Source organism: Myiozetetes cayanensis, unplaced genomic scaffold, assembly GCF_022539395.1.
Source record: "Myiozetetes cayanensis isolate MyiCay16 unplaced genomic scaffold, myiCay2020 scf26, whole genome shotgun sequence".
Lineage (NCBI taxonomy): Eukaryota > Metazoa > Chordata > Aves > Passeriformes > Tyrannidae > Myiozetetes > Myiozetetes cayanensis.
The window spans coordinates 2,711,919-2,732,668 of NW_026087477.1; the positions used below are offsets into that span (position 1 = coordinate 2,711,919).

The 20,750-nt window shown below is 65.2% G+C and overlaps 1 protein-coding gene across 2 annotated transcripts; it reads right to left on the reverse strand.

The window, feature by feature from the left end:
* Positions 1-108: 108 nt before the first annotated feature.
* On the reverse strand, positions 109-12,512 carry HSPA12B (heat shock protein family A (Hsp70) member 12B). 2 transcript variants are annotated; one of them, XR_007629644.1, is made up of 14 exons: positions 12,413-12,512; positions 9,769-9,826; positions 8,432-8,532; positions 7,091-7,215; positions 6,194-6,380; positions 5,848-5,952; positions 5,561-5,677; positions 5,010-5,181; positions 3,829-3,915; positions 3,289-3,393; positions 2,278-2,536; positions 1,830-1,933; positions 752-1,457; positions 109-591 (listed from the first exon to the last, which is right to left on the reverse strand). XR_007629644.1 is itself a non-coding variant. In XM_050321049.1 (13 exons), the coding sequence occupies exons 2-13, from the start codon at positions 9,809-9,811 to the stop codon at positions 820-822; spliced, it is 2,043 nt and encodes a 680-aa protein (XP_050177006.1). In that variant the 5' UTR covers positions 9,812-9,826; positions 12,413-12,512; the 3' UTR covers positions 109-819. The 2 variants fall into 2 exon arrangements, 1 of the variants encoding a protein (XP_050177006.1); XM_050321049.1 differs by having other exon boundaries at positions 109-1,457.
* Between the last annotated feature and the right edge of the window lie 8,238 nt (positions 12,513-20,750).

A 20,750-nucleotide genomic window follows, 5' to 3' on the forward strand; every position in this document is an offset into this window, starting at 1 on the left:
AAATTCCAGTTAAAGGGGGGCTGGGGGAGGGTGGGGGTCGTGTCCCCCTCACGTCACTGTCTCTGTGCTGGCTGGGAGTGCTGGGGACATGTAACATATACACATATATAAACACAGGGTCTCAGCTGTGAGGGAAATCAGCGGTAGCAGGTCAGGTCCTGCTGAGGGGGGGTCTCAGCTGGAGTGACCAAGTGGGTGGCAGATCCTCGGGGTCCCCACAGCGACGGGGAGTCTCATCTGGGGAGGAAGCTGATGGTGGCAGGTCCTGGGGGTCACCACAATGACAGGGAGTCAGCTGGAGAAGAAGTTGATGGTGACAGGTCCTGGTCAATGGTGGCAGTGCCAGGGCTCTCAGTTGGGCAGGCAGTCAATGGTGGCAGGTCCTGGTCAATGATAGCAGGCAGTCAATGGTGGCAGGTCCTGGTTGATGGTGGCAGGTCCTGGTTGATGGTGGCAGTCCCAGGCTGTCTCAGTTGGACAGGCAGTGATGGTGGATGATCAGCTGGACAGGCAGTGGATGGTGGCAGTGCCAGGGCTCTCAGTTGGACAGGCAGTCGATGGTGGCAGTCCCAGGCTGTCTCAGTTGGACAGGCAGTCGATGGTGGCAGTGCCAGGGCTCTCAGTTGGACAGGAAGTCGATGGTGGCAGTGCCAGGGCTCTCAGTTGGACAGGAAGTCGATGGTGGCAGTGCCAGGGCTCTCAGTTGGACAGGCAGTCGATGGTGGCAGTCCCAGGGCTCTCAGTTGGACAGGCAGTGGATGGTGGCAGTCCCAGGGCTCTCAGTTGGACAGGAAGTCGATGGTGGCAGTCCCAGGGCTCTCAGTTGGACAGGAAGTCGATGGTGGCGCGCACCGTGCGCGCCGTGCGGGTGTCCACGGCGGTGACCTTGATCTCAGTGTCCCCGAACTGCATGCTGGCGCGGATCTCCCTGCGGCCCCGCGCGGCGTCCCCGCCGTCCCCGTCCAGCTGGAGGCTGATGGTGCCGCAGTGGCGCACGCCGGGGTCGGTGATGTAGAGCACGTCGTCGCGGGCGCTGCAGTAGATGTTGATGAGGGTGCGGCGCTGGCCGGGCCGCGCGGGGCAGTAGCTGCGCTGAACCACCTCCCCCAGCGCCACCGACTGGTCCACGGACACGAACTTCTCGAAGACGTCGGTGCACCAGTTCCTGCCCTCCTTGACCAGCAGCTTCTCCCGCGGGTGCTTCCCCTCCACGAACTTGTTGAGGACGCCCACGCCGTAGGTGAGGGGCGAGCGGCGCACCCGCACCACCGAGGGGTCGAGGCCGAAGAGCACGGCCCCCTTGAGGATGGTGAGCCCCACGTCCTGCGGCACCACCACGCGGCACGAGGTGCCGAAGGCCGCCTGCACCGCCTGCTGCAGCACCGGGGACTCGGCGAAGCCCCCCACCAGGAACAGGAACTTGACGCCCTGCACCTCCGGCTTCTGCAGGAGCGAGTCTGGGGGGAGAGGGGTCGGGAGCTGAGCCCCTTTGGGGCTGCCCTGGGGAAGCTGAGGGGTGATGGGGTCCCAGGGACTGGGGGCTGCCAGGGATGGGAGAGGTTCCAGGGAGGGGAGAGGTTCTAGGGATGGAGGGCTCATGGGGACAGGGAAAGCCCCAGGGATGGGGTGCTCCCAGAGATGGGGGGTCCTAGGGATGGAAGGGGATCACAGGGACAAGGGGGGTTCCCAGGGATGGGAGAAGTTCCAGGGATGGAACGCTCACAGGGACAAGGGGTTTCCAAGGATAGGGAGGGGTCCCAGGGACAGAGGGGGTCCTAAGATCAGGATCAGGGAGGCTCCTCGGGCTGGGGGTCCCAGCGCAGACGCACCAATGTGCTGGATGATGTGGGTGATGGTGGGCTGGAAGAGCTCGTTCATGGCCTCTGGGGACATCCGGAGCATCCCCTGGGATGACCACTTCACGAAGTTCACACTGGGGAGGGACAGGGGGTCTGGGGGGGGCCTCTAACAGGGGGCCCCACCTGGTCCTCACCTGACCAGCACCCCTGTCCCTCTGTCACCCCCAAGTCCACCACCCTTGTCCCACCTGAAGTCCCCCAGCCCAGCACTCCATCCCACCTGAAGCCCTGTCCCACCTGAGACCTCCCAGCTCACCACCCCCATCCCACCTGAGTCCCTGTCCCACCTTGCCCCCTAGCCCACCACCCCTGTCCCACCTTGTCCTCCCCAGCCCACTCCCTGCTCTTTCCCTCTCCCCCTCCCCACTTCATGCCCCTCCCTGTCCCTGAGTCCCCCCGCCCCTCCCTCCCCCCTCACTTGCTCTTCCTGAGCGCGGTCTCCACGTTGTGGCCGCGGTGTTTGCGGTAGAAGTCGATGAAGGAGAAGGGCAGGGAGATGTTGAGGGGGCTGGAGCGGGACGGGGCTGCCGCGCGTTTCCGCGCCTCGAAGGCGATCATCAGGTCCACCCAGGCCGCGGGGCGCCGCGCCTTGAACGTGCTGATGAAATCCTCACCGAAGATCTGGCACAGCAGCTTCTCGAACGCCAGGTCCACCCCCACGGCCCCGTAGGGACCCCCTGAGGACAAAGGGTGACGGGTGTTGGGTCAGGCAGCGGCGCTGTGGCACCCATGTACCCCATCACCGTGTCCCCAGGTCCCCCCCATCCCCATGGGGCCCATCCCCATGTCCCCAGAGCCCCCCAGCATCACCTGGCCAACCCCGGGGCACTTTCCATGCAGTCCCCCAACCTGCAGTCCCACCGGGGCTCTGCCGCAGGGGATCAGGGTGGAGGGACATGGGGGGAGCCCCTGCCCAGGACTCGATCCCATCACCCCAGCACCCTGAGCCCCCCCAGCCCAGCCCCCCATCACCCCATAACCCAGGACCCTGGTCCCACCTGAACTCCGCTCCCACCTTAACCCCTTCCACCCCAGGCCCCTGTCCCTCTGTCTCCCCATAACCCAGTGCCTTGTCCTACCTGAACCTCCCGATCCAGCTCCCCTCTATTACCTGAACCCCCCAATCCCTCTCTCCTGTCCCACTTCATCCCCTCCCAATCCAGCTCCCCTGTCCCACCTCGTGTCCCCGCCAATCCACCCCCGTCCCACTCTGTCCCCCCAAATCCACCCCCTTCCCTCTGTCCCCTCCCATCCCACCCTGTCCCACCAATCCCCTCCCTGTCCCCACTCGTGTCCCCTCTGTCCCCTGTCCCCCCCCGCAGTTCTCGCCGTCGCCACCGGGTGGTGCCACATCCCCAGACACGACCCCCGGCGACGGGCGGGGCGTGCCGGGAGGGATTTTGGGGTGGGCTTGGGGTCCGCAGCCCACCCGAGGCTTTGTACAGCTCCTTCAGCGTCCCCTGCGGCTTCTCGATCTGGTGCACGGTCAAATCCACCGTCCCCCCGCCGCAGTCCGCCACGATGTACCTGTCACCTGTGGGTGGGGACAGTGGCCGGGTGGGGGTCCTGGTCCGGGATGACCCCCCGGAGCACCCAGCCCTTGGGCTGGGAGCGGCCACAGGGACACAGGGATGCCCCTTCCCCGGGAAAACGCAGCTCAAACCAAAATATGTGGGTTTGGGGTGTTTTTCCCGCCCCCAAAAACAGCTGGAGGAGTTTGGAGGGGCTGGGAGGGCAGAGGGATGAAGGGATGGGATGGGATGGTGGCAGAGGGGTCCCGCCCTCCCCGGCATCATCTGGGGGGTCAATGGCCAGACCGGAGCCGTGTCACCCCCGTGGCAGAGGCACCCTCGGGTGCTTGGTGGGGGCTCTGACACAGAGGGGACCTCCAGCCCTCCATCCCCTCTCCCAGGGTGACCCCGGGGGCGGGGCAGCATCGTGGGGGTCCCCGCCTGTGTCCCCCTCGTACCTGCCTGCATCTCCGACCACAGCTCCCCCACGCCCGACTCCACCAGGAAGGTGCGGCTGTGCCGGGACCGCCGGAGCTGCTCCCGGGCTGCGGGCAGAGCCAGGGGTCTGCAGCGGGGCCGGGAGCACCCCCGTCCCCCGGGAACAACCCCCTGCCGTGGGATCCCCCCCGGGATCCCTGCCGAGCGCCGTGAGGGGCTGTACCGGCAGCGCTGGTGGCCGCTCCCCCTGCCGGGACCCCCACCCCGCCCGGCCCCACGCGGGGGGCTGGTCCAGCCTGCCCGGTGCCCTGCCGGGATCCCACCCCCCGTGCCTCCCCAGCCAGGGTGGGGTTTCCTGTGCCCCCCTCCCCAGTCCCAGGGACATCAAAGCCGCCCGGAAGGGCCGGGACCCATCGGAGGAGGTGGGGTTGTCCCGGGATATTTTTGGCATGCCGGGATGGCCAGGGCACACCAGTTCCTTACCCTGGGAGCAGCTCAGGCCCCCCATAAATCTGAGGGGACCCCAAATTTCCACCTGGGACCAGGCTGTGGCCACAGCACATCCCGTCCCAACTGGGCAAACTGGTGCTGTCCCAGTAAAGTCCCAGTTCTGTGGTTGGAGTGAGGAGACCCCCAGGCTCCCACCTGGGAGGGGGAGACATTCCCTGGAGGTGGCCCAGGGTGGCAGGGGGGACACACAGCTTAGGGGCTTCCCAGGAAAGCAGCCTTCATGTGCCCTGGCCATGGGGATTTGGGGAGGGGGAAAAGGGAATTTGGGGCTTCCCAGGGCTGTCAGGGAGGGGAGAGGCCCCCTGGGCAGGGGGTCCTGCCCCCCACAGCCTCAGTCACCCCATCCCTGGGTGATGCTGTGGGAGGGAATCCCCAGGCTGGGATTTTGCTGGAATTTGATAAAGTACCAGAAAAGGGAAAATGATAGGGAAAACGAGATGGCAAAGTGGAAAAGAAGGATTGAGAGGGGGGTCAGACCCCAGCAAGGGCCTGAGGTGCCAGTTCTGGATCCCAGAGAGGACAGAGGGTCTCTGGGGATAGGGGGGTCTCTGGGGATGGGGGATCTCTGGTGATCAGTCGTGGCAGCAGATGGACCCTCCAGACCTGGAATGTGCAGCTGGATCTGTGCCCACTCCCTGTGTCCCTGCCCGCTCCCCCTGCTGCCCCAGCCCCCCGGGGTCCCTGTGCTCACCCTGCCTGAAGCTGGAGTCGATGTGGTGGGTGGGCTCCAGGCCGTTGGGGGGGGGGCGGGCGCTCAGCTCGATGAGCTGGTGCAGCCGCAGTTTGCGGCAGTAGATGGAGGCGGCCTCGGGCTCCAGCGCGATCAGGAGCTGCTCTGGGCTCTCTGGGGACACCAGCCCGGCCTGGGGACATGGGGGGTCAGGGCAGGGGTGTCCCAACCACCAAACAACCACCCAACCCATGACCTGAGCACCAAACCACCCACCCAACATCGAACAACCACCCTACCAATGACCCAACCACTCAACCAACCACCCACTCAACCCCTGCACCACCCAAACAACAACCCAACCAGCCCTGCAAACACTCGACCACTGACCCAGCTGTTCAGCCAGCCCCTCAAACACCCACCCACCCACCGAACCACTCAACCAACCACTCAAGGAATTATCCAGCCACTCAACCAGCCAACAACTCCTGGTTTGGCTCGGGTTGAAAGGGACCTTAAACCCTGTGCTCCTCCACCCCTGCCACGGGCAGGGTCCCCTTCCTCTCCCCCACCTTGTAGGCCGCCTCCCTCATGAACTGCTTGGCCGGCTGCTTCCAGATGGCGGGCACGGTGAGCACCCAGCGGACGGCCCCGCTCTGGGGCAGCGACGGGCACTGCTCCTGCAGCTCCTGCCGGGACACGCAGCGGGTGACCCCAGCTGGAGGGGGGGCTCGCAGGGAACCACGGAATGGGTGGGGCTGGGAGCGACCTCAAAGCCCACCGACCCTGCCACGGGCAGGGACACCTCCCCCTGTCCCAGGTCGCCCCAAGCCCCGTCCAGCCCGGCCCAGGTGCCCACCTGCACCGCGTGCTGCTTGAAGAAGCGCAGGGCGTGGGCGAACACCTCCAGTGCCGGCATCTTCTTCCCGTTGACGGCCTCCAGCTCGGTCTTCATGGACAGATCCTGCCAGGAAGAGCACGTGGATCGTACAAGGTGCCGGGAGATGGCCGGGTGCCCATCCCCCTGTGCCCACCAGAGCAGCTGGATCCCCTCTGAGCAGCCACATCCACCTTCCCCGGGGCCGCCCAGCTAGGGAACCACAACCCCTCAAAGGGGCTGCAGGGTGGGTTTTCCTGGCGTTACAACCCCCAGCCTGGCTGGGGACACACCACACTGGGGGTGTGAGGCTGGAGCAGGGACTCACGCTGGTGCTGTGAATCTTCATCTTGAACTTCTCGAAGTAGAGCCACTCGCGGGCCTCCTCAGGGTCCAGGTCGTGGTAGTAGTCGCGGGCGGTGTAGCCGAAGCTGTGGAAGGTCCCCTCCGGAGTCAGCAGGAGGCTGGTGGGGGTCTTCTGGTTGGCCACCCCCGGGTCCCCCCCTTCCCATTTCCTGCAAAGAGGAGCCGGAGCAGGTGAACCTCCGGGTCAGGGAGGTCCTGGCAGGTTTAATTTATTTGTATGGGCACAACTTTGAGCACCTCAGAGGGAAAAAGAAGGGAGGGAAGGGGTGGGTATTGCTCCGTCCTCCTGCTCCCTGGAGGAATTTCATAGAATTCCACACTGATTTGGGCTGGGAGGGACCTTAAAGCCCACCCAGTGCCACGCCCTGCCATGGGCAGGGACACCTTCCACCAGCCCAGGTTGCTCCAAGCCCCAATCCTTGGACACTCTCAGGGATGGGACAGCCACAGCTTCTCTGGGAAATTCTGTGAGGGCCTCACCACCCTCACAGGCAAGAATTTCTTCCCAATATCCCCACCCATCCTCTTTCCAGTGGGAAGCCATTCCCTGTGTCCTGTCCCTTCATGCCTTGTCCCCAGTCCCTCTCCAGCTCTTCTGGAGCCCCTTTAGGCCCTGTAAAGGGCTCTCAAGTCTCCCTGGAGCCTTCTCTTCTCCAGGCTGGACATTCCCAGCTCTCCCAGCCTGGCTGCAGAGCAGAGGGGCTCCAGCCCTCAGAGCATCCTCATTCCACAGCAGCTTCCACTCATCGCTGCCAGGCAGCATCGCCAACCTGCCCTGTATTTCCCGCCCCAGCAATCCAACTTCCCCCCATTTTTGGGTCAAAGGAGCCCTGTCCCAGTGCTGGGAGCAGCCCCTCACCTCATCATGTGGATGGCCTCGGGGTCGCTGGTGAAGCTGAAGGCGTAACCGCTGGACGTGGTGCCGAAGTCGATGGCCACGACCACGGCGAAGGAGGGGCCCTGCTGGGAACGGGCCTCGCTCCTCTGCGAGGCAGGGACAGCATCAGGGCTGGGCTGCAGCACCCACCTGGGGCTGCCTGCTCCCACAAAAGGGGGGAAAACGCCGGGAAGGGGCTCATTTTTGCAGGATCAAGCCTGCAGGCACTGCGAGGGCTGCGCAGTTCGGTGCTTCCCTGGTTTCCTCCACACCCGGCAATTCCCCCTCCCACACAGCTCCACAGCACTGGGACAAACATCTCCCGGGTTCCACAGGGTGGTTGAGGTGGTTCCCAAAGGGACACAGGGATTTGGGCAGTCCCTGAGAGGGGTGGATGCCCACAGCCAGGGGACCTGCCTGCCTGTTCTTATCGTGGTGCTGAGCCCTCCTCACCTGAGCCCTGAAATCTGAGCCCCAAAACCTTCCCTGTGCCCCATCTCACTCCAAGAGACCTTTTCCCAGCTGTCCCCATGGGTCACTCAGCCCACACCCTTCCCTGTTCCACGTCTCAATCCCAGGAACCTCATCCCAGGGGTTCCCACAAATCATTCAACCCAAACCCCTTCCCTGCGCCCCATCTCAGTCCATGGAACCTCAACCCAGCTGTCCCCAAGGGTCACCCAGCCCAAACCCTTGCTGGCCCGGGTGTTTTGTGGGGTCCCCACGGCTGGATTCCCTGTCTCTGCTCCGTGTGCCGTCCCTTCCCCCCCGCGTGTCGCGCTGGATCCGTGCGGATGTGACAAGCGCCGTATCCGTGTCACCTCCGCGCGCAGCAGACATGGGAGGCTAAAAGCCCTCGTTAACATTTAATGTCCCGGATTTGCTAAGTGCGGACACGAGCCGGCCCTGGAAAAGCGGGATCGGCAGGGCCGAGGCGGCTGCCGCAGGAATGTGCAGGGACGGCGAGTGCCGGGGAGGAGCCGGGGTGGAACGCGCCCTCCCAGCGCGGGCTGGGGCAGCCTGGGGGCTGCGGCCCCGCAGTTACACTTATCCCGGGCTGGAAAAGCCCTCCATCCCGGAAATCCCACGGATAAAGGTCCTGGAGAAGGACTGACCCGTTCTGTGGCACTGGGGGGTGAGGGCGGCCAGACTGGGGGGGAGCAGAGACCAGGGGAGGATCGAGGGGGCAAGGACAGGGACACAGACCCTGGTAGCCCCTGGGGACCCCACAACTGCCTTACTGGGGACCCCTCTACTGCCTTCCTGGGCCCCACACTGGCCCCCCTGCCCCCCCAGGAGCGCTGGTGGTCCCCAGTAACTCACGGGGGACTGGGAGGGCGTCAGGGGGGCGATGCTGCAGCTGTCGTGGGGTGTCCCCGGCGTGCCGGGGGGGGTCGGCGTCGGGCAGCGCTCGCCGTTGGCTCCTGGGGACACAGACAGGTGACTTTGGGGTGGGAAGGGGCCCCAGACCCTCCTGGAGACCCTTTCCCGAGGTGAGGACCACGATGGAGACACATTTCTGGGAGTCCCCCGCCCTCCCTGTCCCCTCAGGTGACCCACCAGCAGCAGAATTCCAGTCCTGGGGACCCCCCCTCACCCCAGTGCCAGGACAGGGGGAGCCCCAGGGCCCCCACACAGCGGGGACACGGGGCTGTCCCACCCACGCTCCGCTGGCACAGGGATCCAATTAACAGCCGGGATTAATCACTGCCCACAGCAGGGCCCATGGATGGACAGGCTCCAGCTGGAGGGGTGGCTGGAAAGGGGCTGGTGGAGCAGGACCACTTTTCCCAAGGGATTGGCCGGCTCTGGATGGGGTGCGGTGGGAATGGGACATGGGATAGATGGAGGGACCACCCACCCCATGGGCACTGCCAACACCCACACTTTGGGATTGCCCCTCCAGCCAGGATCCTGCCGGGATCCCTACCAGTTTGCACCAGGACACCCCAGGGCAGCTCCCTAAACCCCTCTGGCAGCTCGGGAGCCACAGGCTCTGCAGAGGGGGGGCTCCAGGACCCCCCAACAGCAGCAACCGTGGGGTTGGGGTCGGGCTGATCCCAACTTTCTGGAATCCAGTGTCCAGAGAAGAGCCGAGGCACCGGCACATCACGGAGTGGGGGACAGGGATTGCCACGTCCCCCCCGGGAGCTGGGCCGGGGGGGCTCCGCTCCCCCCCGTGACATGTCTGCTGTCCCTTACACCTGCTCCGTGAGTGCCTTTCCCTGTACCCCGCGTCTGTCCCATGAATATTTGATCCCAGACAAACCGGGATGTCTCTCCGGTGTCTCCTCGTGCGGCAGAGCCCCGCTGGGAAGGGGCTGGGGGGGAGCGGTGACCCCCCCGGGGGTCCAGGAGCCGTGAACACGAAGGATCGTTCCTGGGCGGAAGGGCCGTGATCCGGGGGGACCCCGCAGGGGGGTAATTCCTGCCGCGGCCTCCGCGCTCCGGCGGCTCCCGGGGTTGGGATGCTGGGATCAGGTTTCCTCCCGCAGCTGGTTCTGGTTACCCCGGCGCGGGAGCGGCGAGGGGGCTGCGGGAGGGGGAGCGGATCGGGGGGACACCCGAGTGCGGGAGGGACCCCGAGCTCGTCTGGGGAGGCAGGGGACCCCCCACGCCGTGCCAGCCCCACCGGGCCCCCTCCCGGGGGTCATCCTTACCCATCCGCAGGCTCTGCATCCCGGGCTCCAGGAGCATCGCCATGGCCGCGCTTCCCGCCTGCAAGAGAGTCGGGGCAGTGGGACAAGGGGCCGTGTGTGCCCTCGGCACCGGGAGGGTCCACAGCGAACCCTCAGAGCGGGGCTGGGTGAGCACAGACTGGATCACCCCTCAAAAATCCACCAGGGACGGGGCTAACCCTTCCCAGGGCCCCACAGGAGCAGGGGGGACCCCAAAACCCAGGTCCCAGAGGGCTGTGGGAGGACAGGGGGCAGTGGGACGGGCTGTGCCAGTCTGGGGGGACAGCTGGCACCGGTCGGGATGTCACCGACTGCCACGGCCACCGTGAGAGAAGGAACCGGGTTCCTCTTGCTGGGCAGGTCAGGCAGATGTTTGGGATACAGATGTGAGGGATACAGATGTGTGTAAAATGCTGCTCCAGCACATTTTTAGGCTCCAAGAGGTTATTTCTGGGGTTATTTGGAAAACATTTAAACTTGCTTTCCTGCTGGAAGCGCTGGCCAAGGAGCAGGAATGGCCAAAGGGATCCCGGATCATCCTAGGGGCTGGGACCCAGCACCGACCAGCTCCAAAACTGCTGCCCGGGATAATCACCCGGCTCCTGGCCCTCTGCCCGAGGCCAGGGCAACCCCAGCACCTCCGGGTCCCTGCCCCGCTCCAGCAGCTCTCATCTCGCTCTTATCCCCCTCTGATCTCTCTCCCATCCCACTCTGATCCCGCTCCATCCCGCGGAGCCGGGACAGGGCTGAGCTCATCGGGAGAGGCCTCTCCCTGAGCCAAACCCACCCCCTCGCTGCCGCCCCCGCCTGCTCTGGGCAGCCTCCAACCCCGAAAAAACCTCAGGATAAAAGGGGCAGGTGGGGAGCTTTCCCCTGGAGTGGGGGGGGTCAGCTCTGGCCACCCCGGTGTGGGAGCAGAGAGGGGGCTGATGGTCAAACCACAATTGGGAACACGGTGCTGGTGGTCCTGGCAGGGCACAGAGGGGGGTCCTGGTGGGCTGACACTGTCACAGGGGCTTCTCCACCAAAACGGGGCTTCCCAGGATGTTGTCCCACAAGGACACATTCGAGGGATCAGCCCCCAGCGCAGGGATTGGGGTCTCCTCCGGCAGAAACGCTACCTGGGGCTTGGACCCCCTCAGGGATGGGTTGGGGGTGACCCTGGGAGTGTTCCCCCCATGGGGGCTGTGCAGGGATGTCCCCGTGTCCCCACCCCCGGGGGTTGAGCTCCCCCATCCCATGGGTGGACGGGGCCATCAGCCCGAGCTGGAGGGACACTCAAGCCCTCAGGGGCTCCTTGGTCCTGTCCCCTGCCTCTGTGGCCATGGGGGGTCTGGGGGCTTGGTCCCAAACCTGTGTAGCCCCTCAGGCTCCAGTGGCCCAAATCCTGCACCCCGGCAAACCAGGGCTGGCCGGGGGGCACTGAGCCCACCTTTGTCCCCAAGGTGCCCAGCCCCTGCCTGGGGTCCTGGCGAGGGGGGGAGGCTCAGCCCCCCGAGGGGTTTCACCTGGCTGTGCCCCTCCTGCTGCAGACCTGGGTTGGGCCCCCTGGGGGCTGGGGAGGTTTTGGGGTGCCCAGAGAACCCAGCACCCCCTCAGTCCCAGTGGGTGGGCACAGGTGGACCCCCCTCCCCATGCACACACCAGCCCTGGTGTCCCTAGCGCTGTCCCCAAGCAGGCCCCGGGCAGTGACCATGCTGTTGTCACCTTCAGGGGACACAGGCCCGAGCCCCCAGCCCTAGGGGTCCCTGCAGAGCCCCCAGGGCCAGGATCCCTGGAAGATCCTGATCCCTCTCTGGCAGTTTGTGCAGGAGCAGCAATTTTTAGGACTTTCCACCACTTCCACCTCTGCAGGAAACAGGGAGAGGAAACAAGTTTGGGAAGGGAGCAGGGTGGTGGGGCCAGGAATGACACCGGGGCTGTGGCACTGGAGCCTTGGCACGGCTGATCATGGCACGGGATTGTGGGCATGGTGTCCCCACAGCTTGAGGTGTCCCCACAGCTCGGGGTGTCCCCACAGCTCGGGGTGTCCCCCATTGGGGACCTCGGGGCAGCTGTGGGGCTCAGACCCAGATGTGTGGGAGCCGGGGGAGGTGTCAGTCCCCACATCCCTCGGGTGCCAGGAGTGAGCCCGGCTGTGGGGCTGGGGGGGCCCCAAACCCTCCAGGCGGAGCTGTTGGTGTTCCGTGGAGTTTGGGGGGTCCCTCCCCGTCCCCCCCTGCATGGCTGGGGCACGGGAGCCGTGGGGTGTCCCTGGCACGGGCTGCACTGTCCCTGTATGGAACTGGCATGTCATGGTGCTGTCCCTGCGGTGTCCCCGGGGGTCACAGCAGTGTCCCCCAGGAGAGGGGACGGGGTACAGGTGACAGACCCCCCGGGGAGCGTCCATTCCCCACTCCCACCCGCGCCCACAGCCCCCATCCCCACCGGGGGCAGGCCCTGGAGTCCTGGCACCCCCCAGTACCTCTGTGCTCCCTCCCCAGTGTCCCCAAACTGGGCAGAGTCCCCAGGGGAGGTGTCACCCTCACCTCGACCAAGGGACGAGGCTGATCCCCTGCTCCCCTCGTCCCCCCTCCTCGGGCAGTGCCCCGCTGCCCCCCCGGCGCCCTCCAATCCCCCCGCTTACCGCTAAGGGAGGGGGGACACGGCTTGGGGACCCCTCGGTGCAGCCAGGGCCGTCTCGGGCCGGCTGTGCCCGCGGGGTGGTGGCTCTGTCCCCGTCCTGCCCGCGGCTCCGTCCCCGCCCGGGCCCCGCGCAGCCCCCCGCGCTCCGGCTTCCTCCCACTCCCAGTCCCGGCCCAGCCAGCGCCTCAAATTGCAATTCCAGCTGCAGATGTGGGAGCGGGAGGAGGAGGAGGAGGCAGGGCCAGCACCGCCGAGCGCGGAACCTCCGCTCCCCGCTCGGGGCACCGCGACCACCGAAGGGGACGGACCCCCGGGGTGCAGGGGGGTCCCAAACCAGCCGGGGTGGGGGGACAGCGGGGGGACACCGCGGCACCCCCCACCCCTCTCCGTCAGCGTCCCTTCATTTGCCTGAATTGGCGAGTTTCTCTCCAGGTTTTGTCCCTCTCTACCCCGGGGGACACCGGCACAGCCCCGAGGGTCCACAGCCCCCCCTTCTCCCTGCCCCGGGACTCCCCCCGGGCCGTGCCCCTCCCCAGGCTCGGGCTGTGTTTGGGGGTCCCGGGGGCGGGAGCAGAGCTGGGGGGTCCCGGGGGTTGGATGGGGAGGAGGAGGGCTCCGTCCTGCCTCTCCCAAAGGTCTCTGTGATGGGAAGAAACTGGCTGGGAAGGCCTCAAATGCACGGGCAGATCGCAGGGATCATTGGGATCGTCCTGATAATTGGGATACTTGGGACTGTTGGTATCACTGAGAGAGCTGAGGTGGTTGGGAACACTGAGATAACTGGGATAGTTGAGATAATCGGGATCACTGAGATAGCTGGGATTGCTGGGATGATTGGGGTAAGCGGGATTGTTTAAATCAATAGGATCACTGACATAACTGGGATCACTGGGATCAGCGAGACCATTTGGAACACTGGAATAATTGGGATCAGTGAGACTGTTGGAATCACCGGGATCATTGAGATCACTGGGATTGTTGGGATCACTGAGAGAGTTGGGATCGTTTGGATTATTGAGGTCACTGTACTGGGGCTGTGCTGGGGGTGGAGGTGGTCAGGGGAGTCTCAGTCCCCCCAGCCCTGCCTGGCATCGCCACCCGGGGCCGGGGAAGGTTCTGGAGGGGGGGAGGTGGGTGTGGGGGGTCAGGGCGGGGGCTCCGCCCGTGTTTGCGTCCCTGGCTCCCGACAAGGATGAGGTAGCGCTTTCCGGGAATTGAGGCCCGGCCCATGGAAATGCCGCCCGGACAGGAAACCCGGGAGAGGACGGGAACGGGCTGGGAGCGAGCTCCAGAGCCAGCGGGGACAGCAGGGACAGGCCAGGCCGGTGTGTCCCCACCGCGGTGGCATCGGTGTCCCCATCCAGGGAGCCGGGACAGGCGCTGGGCAGCCCGGCCCCTCCTGCCCAGTTTGCCCAGTTTGCTCCTCCAAAGGCAGGAAGCTGCTCCTGGGGGCAAACTGGGCCTTCCCGAGCCAGGACCTGCAGCGTGAGGGGGAAATCTTCATCATCATCATCTCCAGCACCATCACCACCATCTCCCACCCAGGTGTCCCAGCACGGGGCTGGAGGATTGGGGTGGAAGGATTGGTGCAAACGTGGGTGAAGGGCGAGGCCCTGAGCAGACCAAGGTCCTTGGTGCCCTCAATGCCAAGGGGACCCCCCGGGGAGGGGCTCCTGCCCCCCCCGCGTCCCCCCGGCCCGCGCTGGCACACCGGGAGCGAGGATGGATCACACCCAGCCTGGGAAGGGCTGGATCGCTTCCTTCCCACCGCACAGCCCGGCCGGGGGGGCGCGGCCGAGGGGAGGGGCAGCCACGGGGACATGGTGCCAGCACGGGGGGGGGACACGGAGCCAGCACAGGGGGGGACACGGCGCCAGCAGGGACCACCCAAATTCCCCATATTCCCAGGGTTGCCCACTCCCCCCATCCTGCTGCTCCAGGCGGAGCTGCAGCTCCCAGGCACTGTCTGGGTCCCGCCCGAGGTCCTGCCCCGACCAGTGCCCCACCCCCCCCGAGTGTTGCCCCCCCGGGGGGCTTTTTGGGCTGGAAGCCCCCGCTCCAGCTTCCCACGGAAGCACCGCGGGTCCCACGGAAAGCCCCGGGCTCCAGGGCCACCCGCGGGCACCGGGCACGTGCCTCAGTTTCCCTTCATGCCGGAGGGGGCTCTCATGACCCGAAACCCACAAAGCTGCTCCCCAAAGCCCCCCGACCCTGCCCGTGGGGCGGCTGAGGGAGGCTCAGGGGGTTCCCAAAGGGGTGACATCCCCTCTGACCCCCTCCCAAAAGTGTGGGATTGGGGATTGGGGCTCAGGGGGAGGATGGGGGGCTGTGACCCCCCCCGGCTGTGACCCCAGCTAAGTGTGACCCGAGTGCTCCTGCACACACACACTCACACACACACACATGAACACATGAACACACATGAACACACACACAAACACACACACATGAACAGACACACACGTGAATACACACATGAGCACACACACATGAACACACACACATGAACACACAAACATGACCCCCCTGTGCCCATCTGTGCCCTGGTCTCCACTCCCATCTGCCTCCACTGACTGTCCCCAGCCAGGTGACCCCAAGTCACCAAGGCCATCCCTGGGCTCTGTGTTGGGACCCCCGCCTAAGCCCCCCTTTCTTTCCTGGATGCCAGGAGCCAGTGGCCGCAGGGATGTGGGGATGGAGGAGCCAGGACAGATCGGAATTGGGGGGCTGCAGCCTGGAGCTGCTTTTTCACGGCAGTTTTTGCCACCCCCCAAGGATGTGGGGGCTTAAATCCAGAAAATCCCATTGCATGATCGGGATGGGAAGGGAGGGAAGGTGTCTCTCCCTGCCTGGGACGTTTGGGGTGCTGGGAATTCCGCAGGATCTCCTGGAGACCGGGACTGGGCACCCTCAGCATGCTGGGGAGGAAAACTGAGGATTTGGAACAAAAAGTGGCTCTTCCCACCCTCCCACATCCCGGGGAGGGAAGGGGGGGCTCCCTCCCCCTCCAACTCCCCGAACTGATGTTTCAGGTCCTGAAAACCGTGAAAAGTGCAAAAACGGTGAGCAAAATGCAAAATGATGTCGCAAAGCGGCTGCCGGCGGGAACGCGAGCCGGGAACACGGGCCGGGAACACGGAACGGGAGCGCCGAGCCGGGCGGGACGGGACGGAGCCGCCGCCCCCCACCCGCGATCGCGGCGCTGCTGGAAGCGAGAGCCGTGTCGGGGACATCGAGTTGACAGCGGCCGTCCCCGAGCGCTCGTAAACACGTCCTGCACTCCAGGCTCCGCATCCCGGGCCCGGGGGCGTCTGGGAGGGCTGGGAGGGGGTGGGAGGAGGTGGCAGAATCCTGGACCCCCCCGCCCACAGCCGAGCGTGACCCCGACGGTTCAGCTCCGAGCGCCGGAGGGGGATTTGAGGAGGAAAAGTATCCCCGTGTCCCACGCAGTGACAGCCCTGGGGTGTCCCCCCGGGGCTGGCTGGTGTTGAGGTGAGGACACCCTTCAGGGAACACCGTGGTGGGGGCAGGATGCCTTAAGAATTCCCCGTGGAGCTGCTTCCCCTGAACTCAACTCCCCCGCAAGCGCCGGGAGTTTCACGCCGCTCTGTCCCTGCCAGCAGTTTTGGCAGGAATGGTTTTTTCCCTGCCAGGAACCCCAGATTGGGATGTTTCCATCCCCAGCTGCTGTTGTTGTTCCTCCCCAAGCCTCCCGTGGGTGGGAAAAGCCGTTTCTCACCCCACTCTGCTCCATCCCTTGGCCTCCAGTGTCACCGCACCGGGATGTGCCGGCACTGAGGGGCCCATCCCACAGATCCCAAGCAACTCCCGGGGGTCCATGTGGGCAGTGAGGGGATGGGAAGAGTGGACACAGCCACAGTCTCGGGGGGAGATGAGTCCTTGGGTCTGTGAGATGATTTTCCACCAGGAAAATGCCTTCAGCCCATCCTGGCATCAGCACAGATGGGAGAGAGGAGGAATTCTGTTGGTACCGGTGGTGCCAGGCAGCTCCAGAGCCTGGGAACGTCTCCCTGCCGCTGGAGGAGCTGGGTACTGAGGGTTTGGCCCCTCAGGATCGTGGCCAGCACAGAACAAGGGTAGCTCTGTGTCCAAGCACTCTCACCTCCTGGTGCTCGAACATTCCATGGCCTGGGGGATGCTGGAATGGGTGGGACCCCCACGTGCCAGAGCCAGGTCCCATCCAGCCCCCCCCGGGCTTGGAGGAGCCTGGTGCTGCCTGTGGGGACATAGTGAGGCCACAGATCCCAGAGCACAACGTTCTCAAGTGCCTTTGTCACCCAGCACGGGACCTGGGGGCTGTTCAGAAACTCCTGGAATGCTGCTGCACATCCTTGGGAAGCCCGTGGAGCAGCCTGGCTGTCTGTGGGATGGTGCTGCTGAGCCAGCCCTGCCTCTGCCACATCGGCAAGGATGGAGCATCATCCCTAGGAAGGATGGGAATGGTGTGGCTCTGGGTCTGGGATTATGGACTATCACCCCCAGGAAGGATGGGAATGTCATGACCTCAGGTCCAGGAGGATGGAGCATCATCCGGAGGAAGGACAGGGTTGTCGTGGCTCCAGGTGTGGCAGGATGGAGCATCATCCCAAGCCAGGGACAGGCTGTCCTGTTGCCAGTTCTGGGAGGGTGGAACATCATCCCAAGCCAGGATGGAGCTCCAGGTGTGGGATGAAAAAGCATCATCCTGAGCCAGGATGGGGTTGCCATGGCTCTGGGACTGGGGTCCCCTCAGGGACAGGGGACCATGTGGAACCTGCGTGGGAAAAGCAGATTTAGGCTGAGCTGGGTTTAGTGTCCAGTCTTGAATGGACCCACTGGGTTGGGAGCGATGCCACAGGTCCCAGCAGTGCCCGGGATGTCCCTCCCTGGGTGTCCCTCCCTAGCAGTCCCAGCAGTGCCCGGGATGTCCCTCCCCTCCCCGGGGCCGGGCCGGGCTGCGGGCTCGGCAGCAGCGCGGCAGGAGCAGGGCCGTGTCATCTCTCATTACCTCGGCCCGTCTCGCTCGTCGTGTCGCAGCAATAATTCAGAGCCCGTCCCTCCTCCGGGACCGCTCGAGCCCGGCTCGTTCCCGAGCTAATGAGGCGTCCGGGATCAGTGACTCGGATCCACTCAGCCCAGATGTAAAAGTCAGGTTTGTGCATTAGGAACTGATTTTTCACTTGAAAGCTCACCCTGCTGCCACACACGGGAGTGCAGCAAACTCCCCGGGACGTGTCGAATCCAACCTGAAATGTTCCCTTGGAGTCGAGCACCGGCTCAGCCTGAGGCTGCTGCGGGCACGACTGCGGGCACCGGTGGAACAGAACACCCCAAGGTGCTGGGACAGAGCTGGGGGCTTGTGCACCCCTGGACTTAAGGGAGTCCAAACACCCCCAGGGCGCTCAGGAGGAGCTGGGGCCTCGTGTACCCCAGATTTGAAGGGTCTCAAACACCCCCAGGAGGGGCTGGGGACTCATACACTCTTGGATTAAGGGGGACCAAACACCCAAACAGTACTGGGCAGGAGCTGGGAGCTCGTGCCACCCCAGATTTGGGCGGCCCAAACATCCCCAGGGTGCTCAGGAGGAGCTGGGGGCTCGTGCACCCCCAGATCTGAAGGGTCCCAGACACCCACTGGGCACTGGGCCAGAGCTGGGGGCTCGGGCACCCCTGGGTTTGGAGGAGCCCCAACACCCCCAGGGCGCTGGGTGGGAGCTGGGGGCTCCTGCAACACCGGATTTGGGGGGGCTGAGCAGGGTTGGGTGCTCTGCCCATCGGCTGCAGGGGAGCCGGGGGCAGATGGGGGGAGCAGGAGGAGCTGGAAGGACTGGAGAGAGCCGGGGGGAGCTGTGAGGAGCCGGGGGGAGCCAGAGGGGCCGACCCAGGCACAGCGGGGCCCTCACCTCCCCCGGACAAAGCAAACATTTGCCGGCGCTGCCTCGGGCCGGGCAGCGTTCCCAGGGCTGGGTGACCCCCGGCAGGGGAGGGGACAGCGCGGGGGACACGGCGCTGTGGGAGCCCGAGCTGGGGCAGGATTAAATACCTGCCACCCGCTCTGGCACCCCCGCACATTCCAGCCGCAGGGATCCAGATGCGCCGCGGGAGCGCGGTCTGTGCTCTCTGCCGCGGGGGACCCCAGAGGTGGGGGGCGTGCAGGGGGTCCCCAACACCTCCCTGACTCCGAGGGGAGTCGCGGGGGTTGTCCCGCTGCCCCCGGAGCATCCCAGCAGCCCGGAATCCCAGGAGCGCTCCCGGTTTGGACTCCCCGCCCACTCCCCGGCCGGGACAGCCCTTCCCAGGGTCCCTGCCAAAGAAAACCAGCGTGTGTTGACTCAGGTGGCGGCGCTGGGCCGGTGACGCCGGGCCCCGCTCGCGGTGTCACCCCCCTGTCCCCGCGGAGCCGCTGTTTGCTTTATTTGCCCTTTTCCTTCGGCCTCTCACTCCAGGAAGGGGCGGGGGGGGCTGTGGGGGCCGCGGGGGGATCAGCCCCATCCCACAGCGCTGCCTCCTCTTCCTCCTGCTCCCTCCACTTTCACAGGAGGGTTTTGCTAAAGGAATGTTGCTCCGCTTTCTCGCTGAGGGTCTGGATTTGGGCCGGGGGAGGGTCCCTGGCACAGCCCCCAGCCACGACAGGACGGCTGATTTATTCCCACTCTTCCCATCACTGTTTTCCCCTTTTCCCGACAGCCCCCACCTCGAATTCCCGGTTATCTCTCCCGTGCCCAGCCCACATTCCTGCTGGGCACGGACTGAGCTCCTCCCGCAGCTCCCCTTGGACTGGGCTCCACCCACGCTGGGAATGAGGGCTGGACACGGGGGGTGCTCAGAGACACGGGGGGAAACCCCTGGAGCAAGGAGGGAGCTCTGACCCTGGGAGAGTGCTGGTCCCACTCAGGGGGCTCCTTCCCAGGAGGATTCTCATTCCCAGGAGGATGCTCATTCCCAGGAGGATGCTCATTCCCAGGAGGATTCTCATTCCCAGGTGGATGCTCATTCCCAGAAGGATTCTCATTCCCAGGTGGATGCTCATTCCCAGAAGGATGCTCCTTCCCAGGAGGATGCACATTCCCAGGAGGATGCACATTCCCAGGAGGAGGCTGATCCCCAGGCTGTGGAATGGCCACTCCTCCCTCCCCAGGAACATCCCCTGGATTTGGTTGTCCCTTTGCTCACTTTCCCCAATTTCCCTGATTTTTTCATCCGTTTTGGCTTCCCTGGCACGTTCCCCTTTGCAGCTGCTCCCCACCCTGGGGATGTGCCCAGGGCATGGAAAGAGGAACTGGATGGGGCTGTGCCCTGGGCACTGTCACTGCCCACACACAGCCTGGGGACAGGGCACGGTGTGGGGACAGGGCACACAGCCTGGGGACAGGGCACACAGCCTGGGGATAGGGCACAGCCCCCACTGGTGGGTCTGGGAGCAGTTTTGGGGGGGAGGTGGGGCACAGCTGTTGGGGCAGGGGGCTGTGGGAGCTGCCCTGCTGACTCAGCACCAGCCTGGCACGGCCTGGGGGAGCCGAGGTCCCCGAGGGCACTTTCCCACGTTCCCGGGGCACAAGGCCGAGCGTTGACCCCGAGCTGTCCCCACGTGCCAGCTGCACCCAGCGCTCCCAGTGCCACCACCCTGCTCTCTTTGCTGTGCGAGAGGCTGGATCGGGATCCTGCATCCTGCTGGATGCAGCCTCTGGCACAGCCTTGGTGCCCAGCTGGGAATTCCTTCTGGAGGGCTGGCAGAGTCCTCTCCCCACTTTAGGGACACCTTCCACCAGCTCAGGTTGCTCCAGCCTGGCCTTGGACACTTCCAGGGATCCAGGGGCAGCCACAGCTTCTCTGCTCAACCTGGGCCAGGGCCTCCCCACCCTCCCAGCCAGCAATTCCTTCCCAATATCCCATCTATCCCTGCCCTCTGGCACTGGGAAGCCATTCCCTGTGTGCTGTCCCTCCAGGCCTTGTCCCCAGTCCCTCTCCAGCTCTCCTGGAGCCCCTTTAGGCCCTGCCAGGGGCTCTCAGGTCTCCCTGGAGCCTTCTCTTCTCCAGGGGAACCCCCCCAGCTCTCTCCAGAGCAGAGGGGCTCCAGCCCAGGAGCACTTTGGGAAGGTGTTTGGCATTCCCAGGACAGCCGGGATCCCCCACCTGTAACAGTGACCTGGGAAGACAAACATCACTCCCAACGTCCCCCTTTCCTCCTCCTCTCCCAGCTCTCTGCTGGGTATAAAACCAGAGCTCAGGGTGTCCCTGGGGTGGGCTGGGCTCGGTTGTGTCCCCCAGTTCCCGGGGCAGCCTCTCCGTGGCCAGGCAGGAACACACAGACCTTGGCTGGGAGCAGACGCTGCTCAGTG

Coding starts and splice junctions, on each gene's coding strand:
- HSPA12B (XM_050321049.1), bottom strand. CDS start 9,811: ATGGCGATGCTCCTGGAGCCCGGGATGCAGAGCCTGCGGATGG. Junction 8,533..9,768: donor GATGCAGAGCCTGCGGATGG/GTAAGGATGACC, acceptor CTGTGTCCCCAG/GAGCCAACGGCGAGCGCTGC. Junction 7,216..8,431: donor TGACGCCCTCCCAGTCCCCC/GTGAGTTACTGG, acceptor CCTGCCTCGCAG/AGGAGCGAGGCCCGTTCCCA.